The sequence below is a fragment of the Fukomys damarensis genome, unplaced genomic scaffold (genome assembly GCF_012274545.1).
Source record: "Fukomys damarensis isolate Sample0158 unplaced genomic scaffold, DMR_v1.0_HiC HiC_scaffold_16, whole genome shotgun sequence".
Classification (NCBI taxonomy): Eukaryota; Metazoa; Chordata; class Mammalia; order Rodentia; family Bathyergidae; genus Fukomys; species Fukomys damarensis.
In genome coordinates, this window is record NW_022900928.1 from 10,323,280 (window position 1) to 10,346,676 (window position 23,397).

The window sequence follows — 23,397 nt, forward strand, 5'->3', positions numbered from 1 at the left end:
GGGGGAGCAGCGCCGAGAAGGCGAAGGGGGGAGAGAGGGAGGTGAGAGAGAGAGGGAGAGAGGGAGAGAAGGAGAGAGGGAGACAGGGAGAGAGGGAGAGAGAGGGAGAGCGCGCCCTGCATTACTTGTGCTTTGCTGCCTCCTTGTGGCGCCATGAGGTAACTAGCACTGCCCTTGAAGCCCTGACTTGTGGAGCCCAGAGGCTGGGGTTCCTGGCCAAGGGGAGGTTGCACTCCAGAGTTTCTATCGTCCCTCCTGGGCCAGTGGCGGTTAGGCACGTTAGGACCATCGAGCACATCTAACCCCTCACGGAGATGGGAGAACCACGGCCCTGGGCGGGCGGGACTTCTCTGAGGACAGCGGCACAGGGGCAGGTCCTCAGGCTGCAGACGCTGGTGTTCTCTCCGCTGTGCTCCATCCCCGAGGCAGTCCTGCCGGCTGCACCAACCCGAGACACCTAGCACAGCTGCCGAGAAGGGTGGGGCCCTGTCGGCTCCTGCGCTGCGTGGTCCTGCAGCCTTTGCCTGTGGTGACAGGGTGCTAGCTTATACAGCAGCCCACTCCTGTGACTTTAAACCGGGCCCAGGCACATCTCTCTGCATCCACCGGACCCCAGTGGCTGTCTTCTGAGGTCCCGGCTCTGTCCTCTGACACCCACAGATGGTGCAGGCAGGTAGTCAGAGGCGGGAGGAGGAGGGGGAGGAGAGGGGAGGGAGGAGGGAGGCAAGGGGGAAAGGAGAGCGGTCACAGCGCACTATGGACCACAGTGCTCCCCTGCCCTGCGTGATGGGTGTGGTCTGCTTTGCTTTACTTAAGAGGGCATTGAGGTTTAAGGCAGTGACCTTAACTTGTCTAAGCTCGCACGTGAGCTAGGGCCAAAACAGATGGAGACAAATCCTCAGTTTATGGATTGCAGGCCAGGCTGGCATGAGATTTCACGCAGGGGTAGGGTAGGTGCTGGGGTCGAGGCCACACCCCAGTCTGTGTGCTCACACAGTGCCGCTGCTCCATACCTGGCTCCCACTGGGCCAGCTGGTCTGGTGCTGTTCAAAAGCCTTCTTATCTGAAGCACAGGAAAGACCTGAAGCTCAGAGATCTATGCAAAGCCAATGCTTGTGTGCTCACTACCTGCCTTGGTCCTTCCGGCTGCAGTAATACCATAAAGTGGTGGCTATCTAGTCATTGAGCAGTGCTGGGGACTGAGCCCAGGGAGTGCAGAGTTACACCCCCAGCTAGGTCTCAAATTCACAGTCCTCCTACCTTGGCCTCCCAAGTGGCTGTGAATACAGGTGCTAGTAAGCTTATAAATAGAAATCCTTTATAGTTCCGGAGGCTGGGAAGTCCAAGGTCAAGGTGCACAGGCAGATCTGGGGTCAGGGGAGTATTTGCTCTCTGCTTCATACATGGCCACTTCCCTCTGTGTCCTCTCATACTGAAAGAGGCCAGTGGGCTCTCTGGAGTCTCTTTGATAAGGCTCCTAATTCCATTCAAGAGGGTGCAGTGCTCATGGCCTAATCACCTCCTGAGACCCCACTCCTTTACTACCCCTTTAGGGATCATGTTTCACATGTGAACTGTGGCAGGATACAAAATGTTCAGACCATATCATCTAAGTCAAGAAATAGAAGGACCCTTGACAGCAGCTCAGAGCCCTTTTCAACCCTCTATTCTCCTGCCCTATCCCTTGTTACTTTTCTTCCCCACTCTCCAGCCTGTGCACACACCCATTCTTAAGCATTGCCGTGAACCCACACACAAACTCTTACATTGGGCTTCCCTTGGTATCTGGCTGCTTCTACTCAGCATCAACTCCGTATCCATCCACAAGCATTTTCACTGCTGTGTGACTGACACATCACAGTTCTGTCATTTTACTGCCAGGGGATGTGTAGATTGTTCCACACTGCTGTGAACATTTGTGTAGATATTTCTTGGACTGACTATACATTATGCATTTCTTCTGGGAATGTAACTGTAGCAGCTCCCAAGAGCTGTCACAACTAAGCACTACAAATCAGGTGACCTAAAGCAATAAGGCCAGAAGTCTGTGATCAAGCACGGAGGTCCTGTATCAGTAGAGCTGGGATCCATCTGAGGCTCTGTGTAGAATCCTGTGGTAGAGTGGAGTGTTGACTTGATTGGCATCAGAACCTACCCAGGGACTGGTGGAACACACTTCTAGGCATGTCGAGGTGGGTGGGTCATGGAAGCATGGCTTTGAGGGTCTATGTCTGGTCCCTTCCCCCTTCTTTTCTGGAGTTATTGTCCTCCTCTGATTCCTTGCTGCCATGAACTGAGCAGTTTTACTTCACCATAACCTTCCATCATGATGTTCCTGCCTTGGTGCTGGCCAATAATGGAGGAGGCAAAATGTACTGAGGAAGGGACAGAAGGCAGTAAAGTTCCCCTAATTTACACTCTGGGCAACTGGGCTCATGGTTATTGGGGATTCTCAGAAGAACCCTGTGAAATGTACCGCATACTTGCCCCTTAGAAGGATGGGGAAGTTGTGCCCAAGTGGTCTCCTGGGACACTAAATATTCAGACCCTGAGGGCTGTACTGCCCTTGGGTCAGAGAAGCCTCTTTGGCACTCAGAAAAGTCTCAAGTAGAGAAGTAGAGACACAAGTACATGTGGCAGCAAGTGGGCCAGAAGGTGTCCATGGTATGCTCAAGTGAAATGAGAGGGAGGAGCAGATGGAAAAACCAACAGCGTCTGCCCACCCCTCCAGCCCTCAACCTTCATTTCCTGCTTAAGCCCACCTGTAGCTGAGTCTTCAGGGTAATAATCCTTTCAGAAAATATTCAAAATGAGAGCATTAGTAGGACGAGCTACTGTCTGCGTTGCTAGCTACACCTGAGTAGGAGGCCAGAATTGATGCTCTCCTTTTCCTTTCTTAACTTCCCTGCTGCCAAGCCACTCTTCAGCCATGCTCCATTGTTTGGCCAGAGTAGGGAGCCAGATCTTCATTCCAGAAAGTTCCGATTACCTGGGCTGTGGGAGCTGCAAATGCCCATTCACCGCTGTTACCAGGCCAATAATGAATAATGGCTGATGCTTGAAAACTTATGGTTTTCTAAGGATAGTGCACCAACATGGATGGTCTTTCTCAAGCGGGGACCTTTGTAGAGCCTTGAAGAGAAGAGTCAGAGCACCAGTTTCATAGTAGGAACCAGGGACTCCCATCGTCAGTGTGTCCTTTGTCACGTCTCCTCCATAAAATAAGTCCTTTGGCCTGAGACATTATTCACAATTCCAAAAAGCAAAGCAACTTGCATATTGAATTTATGAGAGACATCTGTTCTGTTCTCTCGAACTGTTTGTCACATTTGGTACCCAATGAGTAAGTCTTGCTATGTGGTGGACAGTCTTCTCTTGATGTTCTTCATAACTATGTTTTACCTTTCACATTTTCTCTACATAGTTTAGAATCAGTTTGCCAATCCCACAAACTAGGTGGGTTTTTTTTTTTTTTTTTTTTTTTTTTTTGTATTTTTTTTTGGTACCGGGGATTGAACTCAGGTCCTTGTGCTTGCAAGGCAGGCCACCGAACTGCTGAGCTAAATCCCCGGCCCATAGGTTAGGTTTTTGAGTGTATCCAATCTATTGTCTATGTTGGAGGAGCTGTTATCTTCATAAGTTTTTAAATGGAGGAGCTGATATCTTTGTAAGCTTTTAAATGTATAAACAATGTTTTCCCCATTCACTTGGAGTTTTGCTAATTTTTGCAGTGTTTTACAGATATCTTGTCTGTGTAGGTTGAGGTGTCTCACATCTTATATTGCATGTATCCCTAAGTGTTTACCTTTGCTCTTAAATTGGTAATTTACAAATTCTTCACAGTTTTGCTGCATACAGATGTTCAACTGATTTTGCACTTATTAAACGTATTTATCTCTAATAATTTACCTGTGCATTCTACTGGACTAAGCATATAGTGTAACATTAACTGTAAATGCAGTGTAATGTTAACTGTAAATGCAGTCTAACTTCCTTTTAATTTCCCTAATTCTTCTTGCTTCTCTGCACTGACACTATTTTTATCACGAGGTTAAGGGTAAGAGGAGGCAACTTTACCTCGTAATCTGAAATAGGATTCCGCTTTCGATGGTTATTGCTTTTAAATGTCCCTTATAAATATTTAACACATGCCCGATTGTTGCCTTGTGAAAAGCCCAGAGGCAGACAGAGTACCCAGGAAATGTGGCTGGAGTCCTGATCCACAGAAAGTGTGAGAAAATATTTGTTGCTTTAATCTGTTGCTTTGGGGAAATTTGTTAAACACAGCAACAAATAACGAAGACAGGCCGGATCCATAATCCTACCCTCAAAGTCAAGTCTAGCGGAGTATGCAAAGTGTATTTTAGAATCAAACAAATGGAGAATTCCATCTCTGCTATATGCTGTTTATCATTACTCAACTGTAATTTAATACTTTTTCCCTTAAAAAATGGAGATCATAATATCTACTTCTCGGTGATGCCGTGATTAGAAAGCAAAACTTTCAGTACCAAGTTTGGAAGTAGTTAGTACTAAAACCCTAGTTCTATTTCTTTTCCTGTCTTTAAAGTCATCCTAGCCCATTAAGCCTTTTATGTACGCTAGTCCCATCTCCTAAGAAACAACAAAATATATCACGTGGCAATGGCATAGGCATAGAAAATGACATGGAAAATACTGGAATTCAGGACACCTTGTTGCAACAGTATGGTACCTCCTTTCTGTTTCATTTGTTGTTGTTGTCGTTTTTTGACAGGCATTAACAATTGCTTATGCTAAACATCTGAATTCCCTATCTCCCCCTGGCTAGGTCATCCCCGTGCACCTTACTGCGTTAGGCATTTCACCTCATTAGCAGTTGAGCCAGCCGTGTGGGATCCACTTCACTGAGATAAAGGGACTCACTGTAAGCCTTTCGAGTTTTTGTGGTTGCTCTTCAAGTGAATGCTGAGATGTGACGCCATCTCCCACTGTCTGTGTCTGCTCCAGATGAAGACCAGACAAAGACGCAAGCTGGAATGAGGCTGTCAAGATCAAGGGAAATCCTGGCATGGCAGGGCCCAGAGCCAAAAGATGGGGCTGAAATTCCAACTCTGTCCCCTCTTAGCTATAGGTTCCCTGGCAAGTTGTTTTCTCTGAGCCTGTATTCATTGCTTGTAAAATGGCAGTAAGAATATCTCCCTATGGTTATTTTGCAGATCGCGTTGGAGATTATACAGATTATGTGGGACACCATCTGACAACCAGGAAGTACTTGATGCATTTAAAAAAATCCTTAATGTTAAGTGGCCAGCTCCAGGGCCAGACAGACACTGACATTGCTTGCTGTTGAAAGTGTGGCCCAGGGAACACAGCACTGGAATCTCCTAGGAGCTCATTACAAACTGAGAATCTGAGACATCATCTTACTCAATGTAGACATCAAAATGACAAAAAGTAGCAAGGAAGTGGACAGAGGGTTAACTCTTACACGTTGGCAGAAAGTAAATGGTTTTCTGGAAAACAGTATGGAGGTTCCTTAAAAAATTAAAAATAGAACATGTGATCCAGCAATCCCACTACTGGTTACACATCTGAAGAAAATGAACTCAGTGTGCCAAGAGACCCCTGCATGCCCATGTGTATGACAGCCGCCTCATGGAGTCAAGCAAGATGCCCACTGACAGCTGAGCAGACAAGGACATGAGATGGAATGTTACCCGCCGTAAAGGAGAATGTGGTAACAGAGGAGAGTATCTCAAGGGAAACATGGAAGCCAGGCACAGAGAGGCCAACATTGCGTATTGTCATTCATATGTGAAACTTAAAAAGTTGGTATCAAGGTCGAAGAGAGTAGAACAGTGATTGCCAGAGGCTGGGAAGAGTACTGGGGAGAGTGGACAGAGGGAGGTCAGAGAATGGGTACCAAAATAGAAAGCATAGGTGTTCAGTGTACCAGGAACTGGTGAGACGGGAATTAGGGTCCTAGGAGGCAGTAAGGACAACAGTTCCAAAATGAAGTCTGCTGAGCCACAACCCTCAAGGGAGCTTTCGAAACATCTGCCGAGGGTCCTTCAGTGGCCCAGGACCTCCTCAGAGCAGGACCAGACAGGCCACTGGCACAAGCACATGTGGGCACCACATGAGCACTGCACAGACTGGACCCTAAAAGTATGGAGACTGCTATAGGACAGAGACATTGCTCACCCAGCAGCCCGTGCTCCCTTCTAAGCCCATTAAAATATCCTAGGCAAAGAGCCCTCCTACTCAGAACCTCCTCCTGGCCAGTGGAAGCTTTACTTCCTTGCCTTTGTGTATTTTACGTTCTCACCTTTATATCTTTTAAGTGAATTTCCTTGCACCTTACCACCTCTGTCCTCGGATGCACTCTTCGTCTCTGTGGGACACAACTCCAGCATTCCAGGAACACTAGTGGTGTGAAAGAAAGTAAAGTGATTACACTTCGCAAAAGAGTATTTCATAAAGATCTAAAAGAGAGTCTGAAGGTTCTCAACACAAAGAAATGATAAATGTTTAAGGAAATGGCAATGCTAGTTATCCTGGTGACATTTACACATTGTACACATGTATTGAATTAGCATACTACATCAGATAAACAAGCAAAACCAAAAATAATTCTGAACAACAATAACAACAAAAAACTGAGAGCCTTGAAGGCCACCTGGACGTACTGAATCATCTCCTATGATTCCACAAGATGGCCCCAATTATTTGTAAACTTTGACAGGGTCTCAACACTGTATTTCTTCCTTTTTTTGGTACTGGGGATCGAACTCAGGACCTTGGGCTTGCGAGGCAGGCGGCAGCACCCCTGAGCTAAATCCCTGGCCCCTGAACTCTATTTCTAATGAGCTCCACATGAGCTGTGGTAACGGGAAACTGAGAAGAGGTGGGATGGTGAGGACACACTGGCAAATACAGGCTCACGTATGTTTTGTGGTTCCTGTCTCCAGACCAGAGAGACTTCCTCTTGGCATGAAGTTGAGCTGCAAGTAGGTTTTGCTCCAGTACAGACAAGCCGAGCCATTCATTTGAATAAATAAGCATCGATTTTATTGAATCATGAATAATTTAAGACTGGTACAATTATCAGCTTTATTCTCTATGACGTGGGGCATGATCTCCAGCAGATCATTGGCAAATCCAAAAACCTCATGACAAATGAAAATTAAATAGGGAAGGAAGGCAGGAAGAGTGGGAGGCAGGAGGGAAGCATACCGTACACAAAATACTCAATTCCTAGTTTTCTCTTTAAAAATGGCTAGAAAAAATTCATCAAAATGCAGCACTTTAATCAATTATTTACAATTTCTATGTTACAATGACAAAATGTACATCTTATAGAGCATATTTCATAAACTGCTCCACTGGAAACAACTAGGTCAAAACAGCAAACCTTCCATTTAATATCCATGAAGTTGGATTATTTTTTTCCTTTGAAGTAGATTCGCCACAATCAAATTGGAATACACAGCATTTGGAAGTTTAAGCATTAAACAAGAAAATAAAAAATGTCCCCAAGGTAGGACAAAAGTCTAGGCAAGTCTTGTTCCTTGTCCCACCCCATCCCACCCCACCCCCAAACCTTAAATTAGAAGTTATTCCCACCTCATTTATGGCTGGCCTGTATAATTCTTGGCAGTTTGGGAAGAAAACTTTTGGCTTCCATTAGTAACTCAACTTATACGTTGCATAGAATTTCATACGTTTTAAAATTAGCCTAACAGTAGAAAAAGGCAAAATGGAAGCATTTCAGACAGAACCCTAAATGAGTACAAAGTCACTCTGTCAAAGGTGAGTGACACTAAAGTAAAAATAGGACCAAAATAAGAAATAGGCATATTAGACAACCCTGCTTCCCGAAACTTGAGGAAGGGCACTGAGTTGTGAACTCAAACAAGGCCCACTACATGGGGACACTGTTTGCCTACCAGGCAGTACCAGGTACACAGGTCTTGGTTCTGAGTCTGGACCCAGTGGGAGGGAAGTCTGGGGTAGGGGGATAAAGAGAAGAGAGGGTGTCGTTTAAAAAAAAGAAACCCCAAAGTTTCAAATAACATTGGCAGGTGTCTACTCGCAAGGTGACTGGGAAACTGCCCAGGAGGAGGAGGTCAGCTGCATTTCCTCCCAAATTCACAGTATGAGAGTGTAAGGTCATCGCTGGGAGACACATTGTCTGAGGAGGGCCACCCTTCAGGTTTACCAGAAGGCTCAGGGTTTGGCTCCTGGTCACAGGCTAAATATCTGGTTGAAAGTTTTATTGAAATCAAAAACAGCACAAGACATACTCACACCCAGATGGCTCATGAAGGCTGAGCAGAAGAAGACAGTCTGAGTTGACCGAGATGTGAGCAGGGACAGTGTGGAAAGGTTTTCTAGTCACCAGTGAGTGCAACACATTCCCCGGCTCCTTTCGAAGAGGAAGACAGTGGTGTCATATGCCAAGCGATACGGAACAGTTTCGGTCAAGCTCTTATGATGAGAAAATAAAGAAAAATGCCAAGACACAAAGCTTCCAAAACAGAAAGGCCAGACATGGAATAAAACCCTGATCAGTAACAAAAACACCCTCACTGGGGCCCAATGAAGATTCTCTTTATAAAGCACAAACAAGTAAAAAATGTACCACACTCGGTGAAGAAAGTCACAGTGAGCCAAAGACCTGGCCAGAAGAATCAGCAGGGTCCTGCACACTGGGCTGGTGACAAAGGTCACTGTCCTAGCAGTTGTCACCTGGAGATGACAAGAACCAAAAAAAAAAAATTTTTTTTTCCTTTTTCTTTTTCCTATGGTCATGCATCCACACAAATGAGCCTTCGATGAGGAAGATCACAGCAACTTGAGGCGTTCTCCTAATATATAGATGACTTTTTAGCCCTGTTCATTTTGATGGGGAAAAACAAAACAAAAACATCAGGCAGGCACAACACTCGTGTGAGGGAACACGGTTAGTACAAACCCAGTAAGGCATCGCTTTGGGAAGGGCAGCACCAAAGAGGTCAGGCAAGGCTGGCCAGACGGAGGACAGGGCTGGGCTTCCATGAGGGGTGGCCGCCCCGCCCTGCTGAGCTGGGCCACGTTGGTTGTGGGGAAAAGTGCAAGTCTTCTGCGAGGTGACCTCACCACCCAACCTGAAGCTGGAGCTGGGGTGCCCGAAGAGTGACCCCCAACCCTCAAAGATGAGAAGGAAAGGAAAGCCCAGGGCTCACCCCGCTGGGGGGCACCCGAGCCGCCCAGGCCCAGCAGTAAGAGGAGAGTGTCTAGAACAGCGAAGAACTAAAAATCACAACGGAGCAGGACCAACCAAAGCAACACTCATCTCCCGGGGCTCTGACTCTCACCAAAGGATCAGCTCTCACCAAGAATGGAAGGAGAAAAACCTTCAAAAGCAAATGAGTCAGAAAGGGAGAAACTCAGCCTCATGTCACCAAGGTCACCAGTTCCCCAGAGTAGTACAGTTCTCAATAGACACAGTGTCCGCAGAAAAAGAAAATAAAAACCAACCTGATTCACTGAGACATAAAATAAGAAACAGACACGTGCTGTTCTGCAATGACAGCCACACCACGCGCTCACATTCTTACTTGGTCACTCACTCTCATGGATCACTGGGGGGCCGGAGGGACCCGGAACGGGGGACTGAATGGAACAGGAGGCAAGATACCCCTCAGGGAAGGAGAGCACCTTTTAAAAAGCACAAAAAAGCATGATGTGTTCCTTCTCAGCTTTCCCCGGCCGGAGCTCTGCAGGATGGCAATGACCAAAGCCAGTGTCCCGCTAGCACCAATTCTGTGATGGGCTGGGTGGGAGGAGGTTGGGGAGCTGCTGCAGCTGTGGGGAAACCCTGCATGTCAATGTCATCAACTTGGTTCCCGTCCCTTCCATCTCTGGGCAGCTCCTGGCAGGATGCTGTTTGGTTTCAGAGCTTCCAGTGGGTTCTTTTTCAAATATTTTCATCTTATCTCACTGGTGATGATCCTTTCCCAAGAGAAGTATGGTCAGTGTCTTTAGGGAGGTCACAGCAACAAGGCAAAACCAGGGTTAGAGTCAAACAGAAGATAGTGCAGTTCTCACTGTGGAGGGAAGTGGTCCCCAGGCAGCTGGATGAGGGACTCGGGGACTCAGGGCTCCTGCGGCTCGGAGGCTGCATGCAGCCGGGCTGGCTCAGGAAGTCATCTTCAGACAGCGTGCGGAAGGGTGTGGTGGGATGGGGCGCAGCGAGGGGTGGCGGGTGGGCCCCACGCTGGGCCCCTGTCACAGAGTGGACTCCAAGGATGAGTCCAGGATGTCGTCATGGTGGCTGTTGCTGTTGGAGTCGCTGTCGTAGCTCTGGGGGCTGGAGTAGTTGGCCGCTTCTTGCAGCCTCATGAGCATGTTCATCTAGGGGCAGAGCAGAGAGGCGTGAGCCGCAGTCCTGTCCCCAGCAGCCACCTCCACCAGCCACAAGCTGGGAGTGTAGCTCCCAGCCAGGAGGCGTCTATGGCGGGGTGGAGTCGGAGCCAGGTCCCAAGGGTGCAAAGCCTGGCCTCTGCTCTCTGCCGCTGCATGATCTGAGGCAAGAGACTTAAAATTCTGTGCCCATTCCCTTTCTGGTCCCGTGTAAACAACGGCAGTACCTGCTCTACAATGAATGCTATGGTGCAGATGGAGTTGATATGCATGCACCACTGAAGCAAAACACAAAGTCCTTTGTAAATATTGCATTTTTTCCCCCTGGGAAAGGGCACACCTTACCTGGGCATTACCCTTCAGCTGGGTAAAGAGGCCACCCTCGCAACCTTGCTCTCAGAACAGAGGGGCTGTCAGCCTCAACATAGGGAGCACACGCCACCCCCTAGTGAGCGGGAAGCCCCCGCTGGGCCCCTGGCTCTGAGCCTGGGCTAGCCCGGAGCCGCTGTCAAGGCCCCTGTGGGGCAGTGGTGGAGGGAGCAGCAGCTATGAGCAGAGAACAGGTGTCGGATACTGAATGCAACCAAGCCCCGGGGCCTCCTCTGCAGGCAGGAAGGTAGCAGCGTGTGTCCGGCAGGGCTGACGGAGGGGTGGATGGGTGCGGTGTGCATTAGGGCCCTGAGGAAGGGGCCACCTGGCACATCTGCTTCCCTGGCTCAAAGGGAAGCACTTAGAGAACGAGCTTCACGATCTCCCCTCATTTGAACCCTGTTGGCCATGATGTGGGAGGAGGAATTAAAAGCAACTCTTATTTTTCATATAGCTAGGAGTTGTGTGTTTTCTATTCCACACAGCAAAGAAGTCAGGGAGACAGGGCCTCTTCCGGCTAAGGCCAAGCTGTTGGGGAGCTGGGTATGAAACCCTGCTGCCCCGCAGACCCTGTGCAACTTCCCCCGGAAGCCAGGCCAGTGGACATGAGCTGGTGTCCATCGGCAGAGCCACAGCGAGGGAAGAGGCGGTGCTGAAGTACTACAGACAATCCTGGGCAGCTGGGGTTAACTATTCACTCATCAAACATTCTCAGTGCACCACAACATGTGGGCCTGGGATAAAGCCAAATCTGTCTTCAGGGAGGAGTTCAGGCTCATGAGGGAAGGGTTATAAAATAGAGTTATCATGATCCTTGGCAGAGAGGAGGGACCCAGGAGAATGCTGAACACCTAACTTAGTGAGAGAGGCCGGACTGTAAGTGAGGGGGGACTAGATTTGGAAAGGAAGTGTTTTCTGAATGCCAGGTCTTACCTAAGCACCTTCTCAGTCAGTGTTATAAACACTTGGCTAAGAAAAGACCATCTCAGGAAGTCTGTTCTTTCCTCTAGATATCCTAAGTCCTATTTTTATGGAAGTTAACCCACGAGCATGACCACACCAAAAAGACCCCGGTGGCCTTGGCTTTGAGTTGTGGTTACATTACAGATACTGTTCCAAGTGTACATCCTTCCTCAGAAAACCATGCAGACACTACAAGCAGGCTGTGCTGGTACCACGAGCATGGAATCCTTTCAAAATACAGTTCCGGTTTAAATCCCCAATGGAACCCAGCTACCTCGCCCCTCTCCACAGGCGGACACACAACAGAAATCACGTGTCATTATTCATTTTTAATCTAGCAAATCAATTGGCTGGCTGGGCCAGAACAGTGAAGCAGCTGTCTTTTAATCCTGCTGCGTCGCTGATGACTGTTTTCTTCCATTAGGTAATGTAAGTTCATCTTCTCTGCTGTGATTTTCTTTTTGCCATTGCTGCCAAAGAAGCTCAGGGCTAAATTTCAGGTATGATAATGGCCATGTAACCATGGGACGTTTGGGTATATTCACTTCCTCTTTATTTTATGGGGATTCAGAGCGGGCAGGGCTAAGTCAGCAGAATGACTATGTATGGTTCTCCCCTGGATAGAGGACGCCCGTACTGATGATGAGTGCTGTGACCGCACCTCTAGGGTCTGTGCGCTTTCTCCTTAGGCTGGGGCCCCTGGTCCTAGGCACACTCTTCCTCTGTTGAGTGTTCAGAGGAGTGACGGGAGAACAGGACAGTGCCTGGTAATGGTGGTATCTCCACTCATAGGGCAAACAGAAGAGAGACAACAAACAGGTATAGGGACATTTAGGTGGAAAATAAAATAAAACTCTTAACCTTCGATCTTATACCAGAAAAATATTTCAGGGCATATAAAGGCTTTGGTGAAAAACTAAAACCATGGAAGAAAATATCGGTACACATGTCCTAGCCTTGGGGTGCACCCAGCCTTCCAAGGCAAGGCCGGGCTTAGCGACCTCGGTCCTTCCAGAGTGCCCAGAATTACGATCGACAGCAATGCCCTGGGCGCTGAGCTCTTGGGGAGCGGTGGACTCACCAGCGGGTCCCCCTCAGCATCGCTGGGGGGCACTTGTTTGCTGGAGGGCCCCTCCCGTGGCATGGCATAGCCGTCGAAGCCAACATCCTCAGGCCGCAGCTGCAGCAGCGGGGGCCACTCGTGCTGCTGGGGGCTGGCTGCCCACGGGTAGGTGTCCATCACCCACTTGGCAGGATCTTCCCAGGGTGCGCGCCGTCCATACAGCTGGAAACAGGAGAAGAAGGAGCAGTCGGGATGCGGGCTGAGACCTCTCGTGCGGTCCCGAGGTTTCAGCTTTCTGCAAAGACTTCCCAGCCCAGCATCACACCCTTTCCAGACCCCCAGCCCAAGGAAGTCACCCGAGATGCAGACAGAATGAGGTGCTAAGACAGAAGGGTCTGGAGTCAAATGCGGGCTTGGCTGACCTGGCTTACCCTCCACTCCGAGGCACCGTGCAACCCTAACCACTGGGCTTTTCTGGTCTGAGTTGAGAAACTGGCTTCTGGGAGAAAAACAACCAAATCTGAAGCCTGCCGATTTCTGCGGTGTAAATACTCCCACCATGGCCAAATTAAAACAACACCACGGAACATAGAGTTGCAAAGAGGCGCTGTCAGCTTTCACGAGGCAGCTCATGAACTCGTGGGTGCACTTACCTGTGGAAGGCAGGCCTCCCACATAAGCCAGGTGCTGGGTAGTTTGATGCAGCCCCGTCCCTCAGAGCGAGTGTGGCTCTCGGAGCCCCCTACACCCTTTGCAAGTCCACACCACAGACCGAGGAGGCTGTGTGTGAGGGTAAGGTTCTGAGTACTTCTCCCAGTCACATGACTCTCAAAACTATCCATAATAACTAATTTGCTTTTAATACAGTAAACTGTATTGCTAGCACTTAGTAGTTTTATAGGACCAACATACTATGCCTCCAAGCTCCTTTTCTTAAAACTTGAGATCTAAAGATATAAGGATTTGAGTGATGATTACTGGCCATTTTGAGAAACCCATACATTCTTTTTTTTTTTGTACCGGGGATCGAACTTGGGACCTTGTGCTTGTGAGGCAGGCAATGGAACCAGTGAGCTAAATCCCCAGCCCAAATCCATACATTCTTTTTTTTTTTGGTACCGGGGATCAAACTCAGGTCTTTGTGCTTGCGAGGCAGGTGGCAGAACCACAGAACCACTGAGCTAAATCCCCGGCCCCATACATTCTTAAAAGAACAAAAATCTAGGTTGGATGGAGAGTCCAGGTGAGGCTCCTTCCATTATGCAGCCCGCTGTGGTCTGTGCAGGAATGCTGGGTTTCCCTGCCCTGGCTCTGAAGGGAGTATCCTACTGTGTCTTTGTCTTGTGGATGGGGAGACAGCCCCAGGGAAGAGAGAAACCAGAACTTGAAACCAAGGCTGTCCACCTCCACGGTCACTGGTGTCCACGTGGACAAGGGAGGAGATGCTCACGACACTGTGTTCTAAAGACACCCCCACTAGAGGACCATAGGCACAGACACTGGGAGCTCCTGCACACGGGCTGTGGGGCTCCAGGCTACAGTACCAGATGGGCCTGTCCAGGTGCTCCCTCTACATCCAAGAATCTTACAGCAAGAGGCTGAGAGCAGCAGACCAGAGCCCTGAACTGACAAAGCCACAGCTTTCTGAGTTGTGGGTTGGTGGGGATAGAGGGAGCTGCAGCCGCCTACTCCAGCCCCTTATTTATAAGATAGGGGACAGGGCCTAAAGAGCTGGCCAGTTGTGAAAAGTTACAGCATAGAGCTGGATTCAAACCAGAAACCAGCTTCCTTGGCTAGGCCTTCATCTCCCTACCACTGAGCGACTCCTCCTTGAACTACTGTGTAGTGACAAGAGCCACTCAACTCAGCAGACCTGAAGTGAGACCACACTGTCCTCACCCGTCAGCCTGGCCCTGGCTGGGCTCCCTGTTCCCTCTGCACCCACTGTCTGAGCCATCCCAGACCCCTGTCTGATTTCTGTCCGTGATGCCACTCTCCCTGTCCCATCCCAGACGGGACCACCCGTGTCAGTGGCTGCACGCATCTTGTGTCAGGATGGGAGACAACAAGAGGCTCCAGGGCATGTCTAGAGCTGAAGGGAGCCGCTTTAGATGAGAGACGTTCCGTTTCCAGAAGCTTCTCTCCATGTCTTTCCCACTGGATCTGGGCTTCCTTTCCTGAGCCTCACTTGACGGAGCTGTGGAGCTTGCTGAACTACCCTCCTTTCTGATAGCTCCTGCTTCTGTCTCCACACTCAGCTGCAGGAGGCCCAAGGCTGCAGAATCCCAAGGTCACGGTTCACTCGTTTGACTTTCATCTCTGACCCCAGCCCTATGTACTCTGAGAGCCTTTGGGAGTCACAGAAAGCAGATGAAAAAAACAAAACAACAACAAAAAAACTTCTGGTCCAACTTTCAATTTACAGGCAAGGAAGCTTCGGTTCAGAGACCGGAGATTGCCAGGGCCCGGGGCAGTCTGGTAATTGACAGATGGCCCATCTTGCCCAGCCCTGGCCCCACTCCCAGGCACCAGGTGTTTAGTTGCTCTGCAGACTTCAGACACTTTGGCAAGTGTTTCTCACGACACCTCCAAAGGGGAACGGGATTGGGACTGAGTCATAAGACGAACGCCCATTAGGTGAGGTGAACATCATCTGTAAGAACAGAAAATATTTTTACAAGCTCCCTGCTTGCTCCTGGACATGTCCAAGTCCAGGTGATGAATGGCTGAGTAAATACCGTGGCAGCAAAGGAAATTCCATAAAGCTCCTGACTCCACTGCAGAGCCCTGAGGGCAGCAGCACAGACAGCTGGAGACAGGCAGGCAGGAAGACAGACAGACAGGCATTCTCTCTCTCTCTCTCTCTCTCTCTCTCTCTCTTTCTTTTTTGGTACTGGGGATTGAACTCGGGCCCTTGCACTTGTGAGGCAGGTGGCAGAACCACTGAGCCAAATCCCTGGCCCAAAATGAACTTTCTTGAGGCAAGGAAGGAGCCTGGCATTGCTACTGGACACTTCTCAGATGAAGAAGTAGAAATGGCAAATAAATAATATGAAAAAATGTTTAACATCACTGGTCATTCGAAAGATGTAAATTAAAACAACTTGAGATTTCACCTCACTCCAGAAAGAGTGGCTGCTATCAAGAAATCAACCAATAACAAGTGCTGGAGGGGCTGTGGGGTAAAAGGGAGCCTTTTCCACTGTTGGTGGGAGTGCAGACTGGTGCAACCAGTGTGGAAATCAGTATGGAGATTCCTCAAAGAACTAGGATTGGAAGTCCCATTTGACCCAGCTATTCCTCTGCTGGGTATTTCTCCCAAAAGAATTAAAAGAAACATACCACAGTGATACATGCTCATCCATGTTTATAGCAGCACAGTTTGTAATTGCTAAATCTTGGAAACAGGGTCCAAACTAGGGTCCAAATGCCCATCAGCATAATGAATGGATAAAGATGTGGTGTTTCTCCTGTCTCTCTCTCTCTCTCTGAATCTCAGTGGAGTACTGCTCTGCATAAAGGATAAGCTTGAGATAGTTCTAGGTCAATGGATGCACCTTGAGGCCCTACTCTTAAGTGAAATAAATCAGACACACATGTGTAAATATCACACTGGTTCTCTGGTGGGAGAAACTGAAAGTGTAAATAAGGATCAAAATGTATAACAGACATTGGCAAAAAGAAAATGTTCAAATGGAAAGGGTAAAAAGGGAGAGAGAAGGGGGAAAGGAAGGAAAAGACAAGGCAAAAAAGAAAATAGAAGGAAAATGGAAACAAAGCTTTTGTTCAAGGGAGGGAAGGGGAAATGGGAAAAAAGAAGAAGCAGCATGTACAAGAAGGTATATCATGGACAGATACAAACCCCCTATGATGAATGCTATCATTATGTATATCTAAAATATACCAATAAAAAAAAAAGCAAAGAAGGGAGGAGAGGGGATGAGTAGGGAGGGAAGGGGAGAAGAAAGAAAGAAAGAAAGAAAGAAAGAAAGAAAGAAAGAAAGAAAGAAAGAAAGAAAGAGAAAGAAAGAAAGAAAGAAAGAAAGAAAGAAAGAAAGAAAGAAAGAAAGAAAGAAAGAAAGAAAGAAAGAAAGAAAGAAAGAAAGAAAGAAAGAAAGAAAGAAAGAAAGAAAGAAAGAAAGAAAGAAAGAGAGGCTGGGGCTACAGCTTATTACAGAAGCTCTGAGTTCAATCCTCAGTACTGGAAGAAAAATCAAAGAGGAGAGGTTTTGGAAATGAAACAGACTGTAAAACTGGCAGGCGGGAACTGCTTCTATTGGCCTAGAAAGATGAGTGGCTGGGCAGCTATTTGGATGTGGCCCTAAGGACACTCCACTGAGAAGCTCTAAAGTCATTCCTGTTCCTTTTTTTTTTAAACAAAAGCAACATTTGGTAGAGAGTGCTGCTAGGCAGTGATTTCAAGTTGGGCAAAGACTGCCCACTTGTATCGCTCTGCCTACACACCTGTCTCAGCATGGTCACCTTACAGAGCCACGCACACACTCTGGTTTGATGACATACCAGTCACAAGAAGCATTGTATTGTAGTTTTCTCTTCCAAGTTCTTTTTGCCCTGAATGCCCCTGAAGACTATGACCACTGCTACCAAGTCCAATCTTCTCCAGAATGAGCCAAAGTTTTGGCCACAACAAACCCTCACGGAAGCCGTAGCGTGCAGTGCCACATGTGTTGTGGGTGCCCCCCATGCCGCTGCACCCTCCACAGACCTGCCACACTCTCTTGTGCCTGCCATTGCCCAGAGCCGGACACAACAAGGCAGCCCGGGGAACCTGGAGGCAGAGCTGGGGGCGGTGCTGATTCGCTGTGCGCGGTGCCTGCTGACCACTCACTGGGAGCCCGAGGGACTTCTAAGCTCAACGGTGTAACTGCACCTTGGTGCAGTGAAACAGCGAGCTCCTGCTTAAACCTGAGCTGAGCAAGACGTGAAGATTTTGTACTTTCCAGCTACTGCCAAGCAGGAGGGAGTTGGAGACACACGGGCCCCAGAACCACTAGGGAGGGGTCCTGACATCAGGTAGTGCGTGCCTTGGGTTGAGGGTGAGGCTAAGCATCTGGAAGGCATGGGTTCAAATTCTAGGTCCTTCTACCTTCACTTTTGTGACCTTGGGTAAGTCACGTATTTTCTCTGAGCCACAACTGTCCTCACTTGAAAGGCAGATTAAAATAAATCAATCAGTCTGAGCAAGAGTCACAAAACCAATCTGGGGCTTGAGCCAAACAGCAGCTGCAAGCCTACTGCGCAACTGTGAGCAAGCAACGGAAGGAGTGAAGGAAGGGGCAGAAAAAGAAATAAGATATGTTCTGTGCAGCTACCAACACGCCGTGATGAATGCAATCACCGTGTCCTGCTCACATCTACCAATAAAAATAAAAACAAAACAAACCAGAAGTGCTTCACCCATTTCCTGTGTGAAGGGCTTCGTCTATTTCTCCTGTACTTAACATGCCGAGCACTGTACAGCCCTGATTTCATCCACTCCTTGTAGCAGCATCGTCAGCCCCTCCTCAGGCTCAGAGAGGCTAAACAACTCTCTTGGGGTTACAGAGCCAAGGAGTGGCTGAGCCAGGACTTGCAGTTCCCACCGCCCAGTGCCAGACTGATGACCACGCAGGGGCGAGGCAGCCACTGGACCCCAGGCAGACGCCAGCGGAGGCGATGGGACCACTCCTCTCTTGCCTTCCACACCCAGGCAGCCAGCCGGAGGGCCGTGCCTCTCACCTGGAGTCCTTCTCTGACGGCTTCCAGGAGGTAGGGGATGATGGAGTAGTTCCACAAGTCAGTGAACCACACCCTCGAGCCATCCACGTCAATGGGGCATGACAGGAAGAGCCGGGGGCCTGGGGACCAGAGGAAAAAGAGATCAGAGCCGAGAAATGGGTGAGATCCGTGTCCGGGGAAGCCATGCCCTGATCAGCGCTCACAGGAGGGGCCCTGGATTTTCTAAGCGCTGGCAGCGTCGGCGGCGGGAGCTGTCGGTGGGGGCTCTGATGGGGACACTGATGACCTCAGTCAGGCAACCTCTGAGAGGGGAAGGCTTCATGGAGAAGATGTGCTCTGTGGTATTAGCAGCCTTGATGTGAAGGACAGAAACACACTTCATCTCCACGAGGGTAGACCCGGTGAAGCAAACAACAAACACTTACATTTGATGGGTTTTCAGCTTTTAAAAACCATTTTAAAGGCTGCACCGACAGGGAATGCTCAAGAGACAAGAAGAAATAGGAAGAAAGGGACACGTGGTAGATGTACACTGTGACCACAGTGACAGGAAGCATGGGCACATGGTCGAGGCCACAAGAAGGACGTGTGGGCTGAAATGGTGCCCGGGTGGGTGCATGACCAAGGGGCCTCTCTCTCTCTCTCTCTCTCCTAAATCTCTACCCCTCAGAAATGCTGGTCAAACTTTCTTTCTAAGCAAAGCCAACACCAAAGCCTTGGGGTGGGGCTCACCTCTGAGCCAGCGGTCTCTGCACCGGCCCAGGCAGGGCACGTCTCCCCACCCATCACAGGCCTTGGGTTCACCCTACTCCGCAGACAGTCTGTCTAGGGCCCTATGCTGCACTGTCCTGGTATCACCGCCCTCCTGCCAGCCTGCTCTGCCCTGCCCCCCAGCCTCCCACCTACCGATGGTGACGTCAGAGGAGCTGTGGGCCTCCAGGAAGCGGTTGAGGTGATGCCAGACCTTGGGGATCCAGTCGATGATCTTGACCAGCTCCACATTCCGTACCCGCCCACTGATCTCCGTCTCCATGAGCTTCCTCCTCAGGAAGCGGCCAAGGAAACCCTTCACGGGCTCTGTGTGGTTGGCACAGAGCACCCACCTGGGGGAGGTCAGGGATGGAAGGGTCACTTTTCAACAGTGACAGTTGGCAAGCAACGGCTACCCTCAACAAACAGGAAGTGCACATCTATGACAAAAACAGGGCTCACTGTGCACCACTGCCCTAAACACTGCGCACTGCGTGAGCTCACAGATCCTCACACACCCTGCGCACAGACAGCAGCATCCCCATCTCGCAGATAAAAAGCTCCGAGGCCCTGACAGGACATGTGGCTTATCTGGGGTCACACAGCTGGTAAACAGGAATCCAGGTGAGAACCTGCCAGACTGAGCTCCAGCGAACGACAGGCACAGCCTCCTGCGCCAATGGCGAGCTCTGAGCTGGGCTGCGGAACTCTGAGGGCAGCTCTGACACAACCCTCGGCTCCCTCAAGCTCGCAGTTTAGAGGATTAAGAAGAGCAGATGGGGAAAGGAGACAGGACAAAGCCTCAGGGAATTGGGAGAGGCTGTCTCAGTGGCGAGACAGGAAGGAGGAGGAGCAGCCGTGGTGTGGAGTGGGAGGACACTGCAGCCTTTGCAGCAGCGTGGGAGAGTGTGGGCTGTATGGGGAAGCTGCCAGAGCTCTGGGTGACCGAAGTTCAGACCAGCGCTGCCAACTTGGGGGTTTCCAGGGGTAGGCAGGGGCAGTCCAAGAAGGGCTTCCTGCCCAGGGCTCTGCGACCAGGTGAGCCTCTGCAGTGCCCAGTTTGGCCTGCAGGGGGCAGAGCCACACCCAGACGCACTAAAAAATGATTGTGTGTGTAACAGTGTGCAACCGTGTGCCAGGAGACCACCAGCACCACAGGGCACGAGAAGGACGAGCCTGTGTGACAGTTGGCAGAAAGCGTGGATGAGCCCAGGGTGAGGGGGAAGCCACACGGCGACCTAGAGGAGCTGAGATTTTTCAGATAGTGACAATTTCAGATGGTGACTTCTAGCAGATCCATGGGGTCCCAGCCCAGGAGCTGAATTCTTAGCCTCATCTAAAGGCTCAGGAAGAGGAGGCTGAGTTAGCTGGGGAGAAGGGCAGGGTGCAGGCGCTGAGCAATCCCAAGTCCAGCGTGTACACAAGCTCGGAAGAGTGGCTCAATGGTCCCCACTTCCTTCTGTGAGGGAGCCAGGGTGTGCATGGGGACCCAGCTCTGTAGGGACATTCATGAGAAAGAGCTACCACTGCTCACACTCACAGGAGACACAGACAGACCACCGCGAACCTGCAGGGGAGGTGAGGAGCCTAGAGCCCCTCACGGCGGCCTCTGACACTGCACCAGCCACACTGGGAGCTGAGATCTGTCTGGGCTCCAGTTTCAGCTCCTCCACTGCTGGGCTGCATGAGCTCACAGGAGTCACTGAGTTCCCTGGTCAGGGGTGACACCTACCTGAAGTTATGATGCAGCTGCAGGTTGGGAGTGGAAGAGGTAGCCTGGTTCATTGTGCCAATGATGTAAGGGCTGTGGGGACACAGGATGAGAAGGGCGTGAGTCACAGGCCCACTGGCAGCAAGGTGCTCGCTGCTGCAGCCTGTGGCACCTGTGTTGGGGCAGGCGGACCGGACACCTCCTCTCCCCGCCCTGCCCGTGTGCATCGCTTCACTACCTCCACACCCAGCGACCCCTCGGACAGCCACACACTTCCCCAGAACCCCGAGTTCTGAAAGTGGCCTTACCATTTGTGGTACTTGCAGTTGAGCAGCCCGTTGAAGATCTCGCCCAGGGAGCTGACGTGGTGCAGGTTGTCCAGGATGATGACCAGGGGCATGTCCACGGCATTGTTCTCACTGTTGCACTGGTCGGCGAGGTTGGACAGGTACTGACGCAGTTCCTACAGAGGCCGGGGGAGAACAAGCTAGTGAATGAATGCATTCCCAGGGAGACGCACACGCGCGGGGGGCCTTCATGCACCTTCATGGAAGGTGCCACGCTGACAGCACAATCTGAGCACCACCTGCTACAGGGCCTTGGCTTGATGCTCAGGGGAGGCTAGGTGGGTAGGGGATGAGAAGCTGAATTCTCAGCCTCACAGGTAAGGCCACTCGTCCTTCCGGGGCCAAGTAGATAACTGCTGCACAGGCACATTTGAAAATCCCGGTTCTGACTTCCCTAGAAAAGGGACAGCTTGTTATTTCTTATTATGCCAGCTTCCCAGTGCTTCCTGCTGGGTTCCTCCTGTCTCTACATCCCTACCTGGTTACACAGCAGCCCTTGATAATTCAGTGCACGAGGCCCCTGGCTGACATGAGCAATGCTGACTAGTGACGCCAGACACGTGATCCCCACAGGACGAGGGGAGAGGACTGCACAGGGGACTGCGCGATGTCCACTGAGGGGCAGGCACTGAGTGTAACCCGGAGGCAGGCAGGGCCTTGGCTTGGCTGGGACTAGAATGGTCCAGCTGGGGTCAAGAATGTTCATGGGGAGATGTGGACACAAAAGAGGGAGAGAAGTGGCCCAGGGAAGGGGGAAAAGGCTGAAGGGTGAGTTAGGGGCATGCCGGAGAAGCCAGAATGGGTGCATGTTAGCAGCAGCTGGCATCATGTGGGGTGCAGACATGCGTGAGCTTCGGCTGCCCCACAAGCCTGGGCAGAATTCGTGCGAAAGATGGAGAAGCTGTGGTGCCACGTTGATCAGGTGACCGGCCCGGCCCTGCACTGCGGTCAGCTATGGGTGGGGTCAGACTCGGCGCCTGTCCTGATGCATCTCCACCACACCACCCTGTCCCAGACCCGTCTCACTGCTCAGAAGGTGATGTGTCCCCTGTCTCCTACACAGACACTCACATCAGGCCTCCTTTTTAAGTCAAAATGTGGTTTTCGTGGGTAACAGAGAAAGTTCAACTTCTTTCTTTCATCCCTCTGTGCTGAAGGTTCTTGGCCTCCAGGCACTGACAAGCACAGAGTTCCTGGCTCTCCAACCCACAGAGCCCTTGCTCCCTGCCTTTCTCAGTCCAATGGGGCACAGCTGGAGGGGGGAGCTCTGCCCAGGACAGTGGCAGGGGACTGAAACCCAGCCTGGGCGGCCATGCCAGCTACACACCTGGGTCCCTTCTCCAACTCATCTGCCAGGCTTTTCAGCTAAGAGCGCTTCTCTCTGCACTGCCCTTGCCCCAAAACCTCATGGGGGGCCTGTGCATGACATAGGGTCCTGGCCCCACATAGGCTGTGGAAACAGACCAGCTGGAGTGAGGCTGAGGACTCAGCCCCTCCAAACACATTGGGCAATTTGCAAGGCAGGGAACCCCTTCCTATTTGCCTATGACGCTCCAAGTGCCTCTGCACAAAGCCAGCTGGAATGAATGTCCCAGCCACAATCATGACAGAACAGGGCTCGAAGGACACTTCATAGCCCCCGGGCTGGGGTGGGTCCAGCGCCATCCACCCTGATGTCCACTGATTGCTCGGGAGCAGGAGTGACCATCTGAGTGACCTCAGGCACCAGTCAGCCTTGAGCCGGTCTCCTCTGTCCAAAGGCGACAGTGATAACTGCTCCCTGGAAGGGACCACTGTGAGAAGTCCAGGGTGAAAATGTGAAGTATGTGCTGTCATCATGATTGATGTTAAGTTGTTGTAGTGTCACGAAAGGTTTTATTTTGGAGAAACAATATCACATGATAGGCACATAATAAATCCTTGGTAAGGGAGGTGGACAAGTCTGGGGAATTTAAAGAATTTGTAGCCTGGGGCCGGGGATTTAGCTCTGTGGTTCTGCTGCTTGCTTGGCTAATGCAAGGACCCGAGTTTGATCCCTGGTACCAAAAAAAAAAAAAAAAAAAAAA

The 23,397-nt window shown here is 50.3% G+C and overlaps 1 protein-coding gene across 1 annotated transcript in view; it reads right to left on the bottom strand.

Annotated features, from left to right (window-relative positions):
• Positions 1-8,031: 8,031 nt before the first annotated feature.
• The window catches only part of Nav2 (neuron navigator 2), a 359,199-nt gene continuing 343,833 nt past the window's right edge, over positions 8,032-23,397 (bottom strand). The window contains exons 38-43 of the mRNA XM_033764074.1: positions 21,293-21,447; positions 21,006-21,077; positions 19,430-19,626; positions 18,524-18,642; positions 12,803-13,006; positions 8,032-10,380 (exon numbers count right to left, since the gene is read on the bottom strand). Coding sequence (XP_033619965.1) covers positions 10,255-10,380; positions 12,803-13,006; positions 18,524-18,642; positions 19,430-19,626; positions 21,006-21,077; positions 21,293-21,447 — 873 coding nt within the window. The 3' untranslated portion in view covers positions 8,032-10,254. The remainder of the gene's footprint in view (positions 10,381-12,802; positions 13,007-18,523; positions 18,643-19,429; positions 19,627-21,005; positions 21,078-21,292; positions 21,448-23,397) is intronic.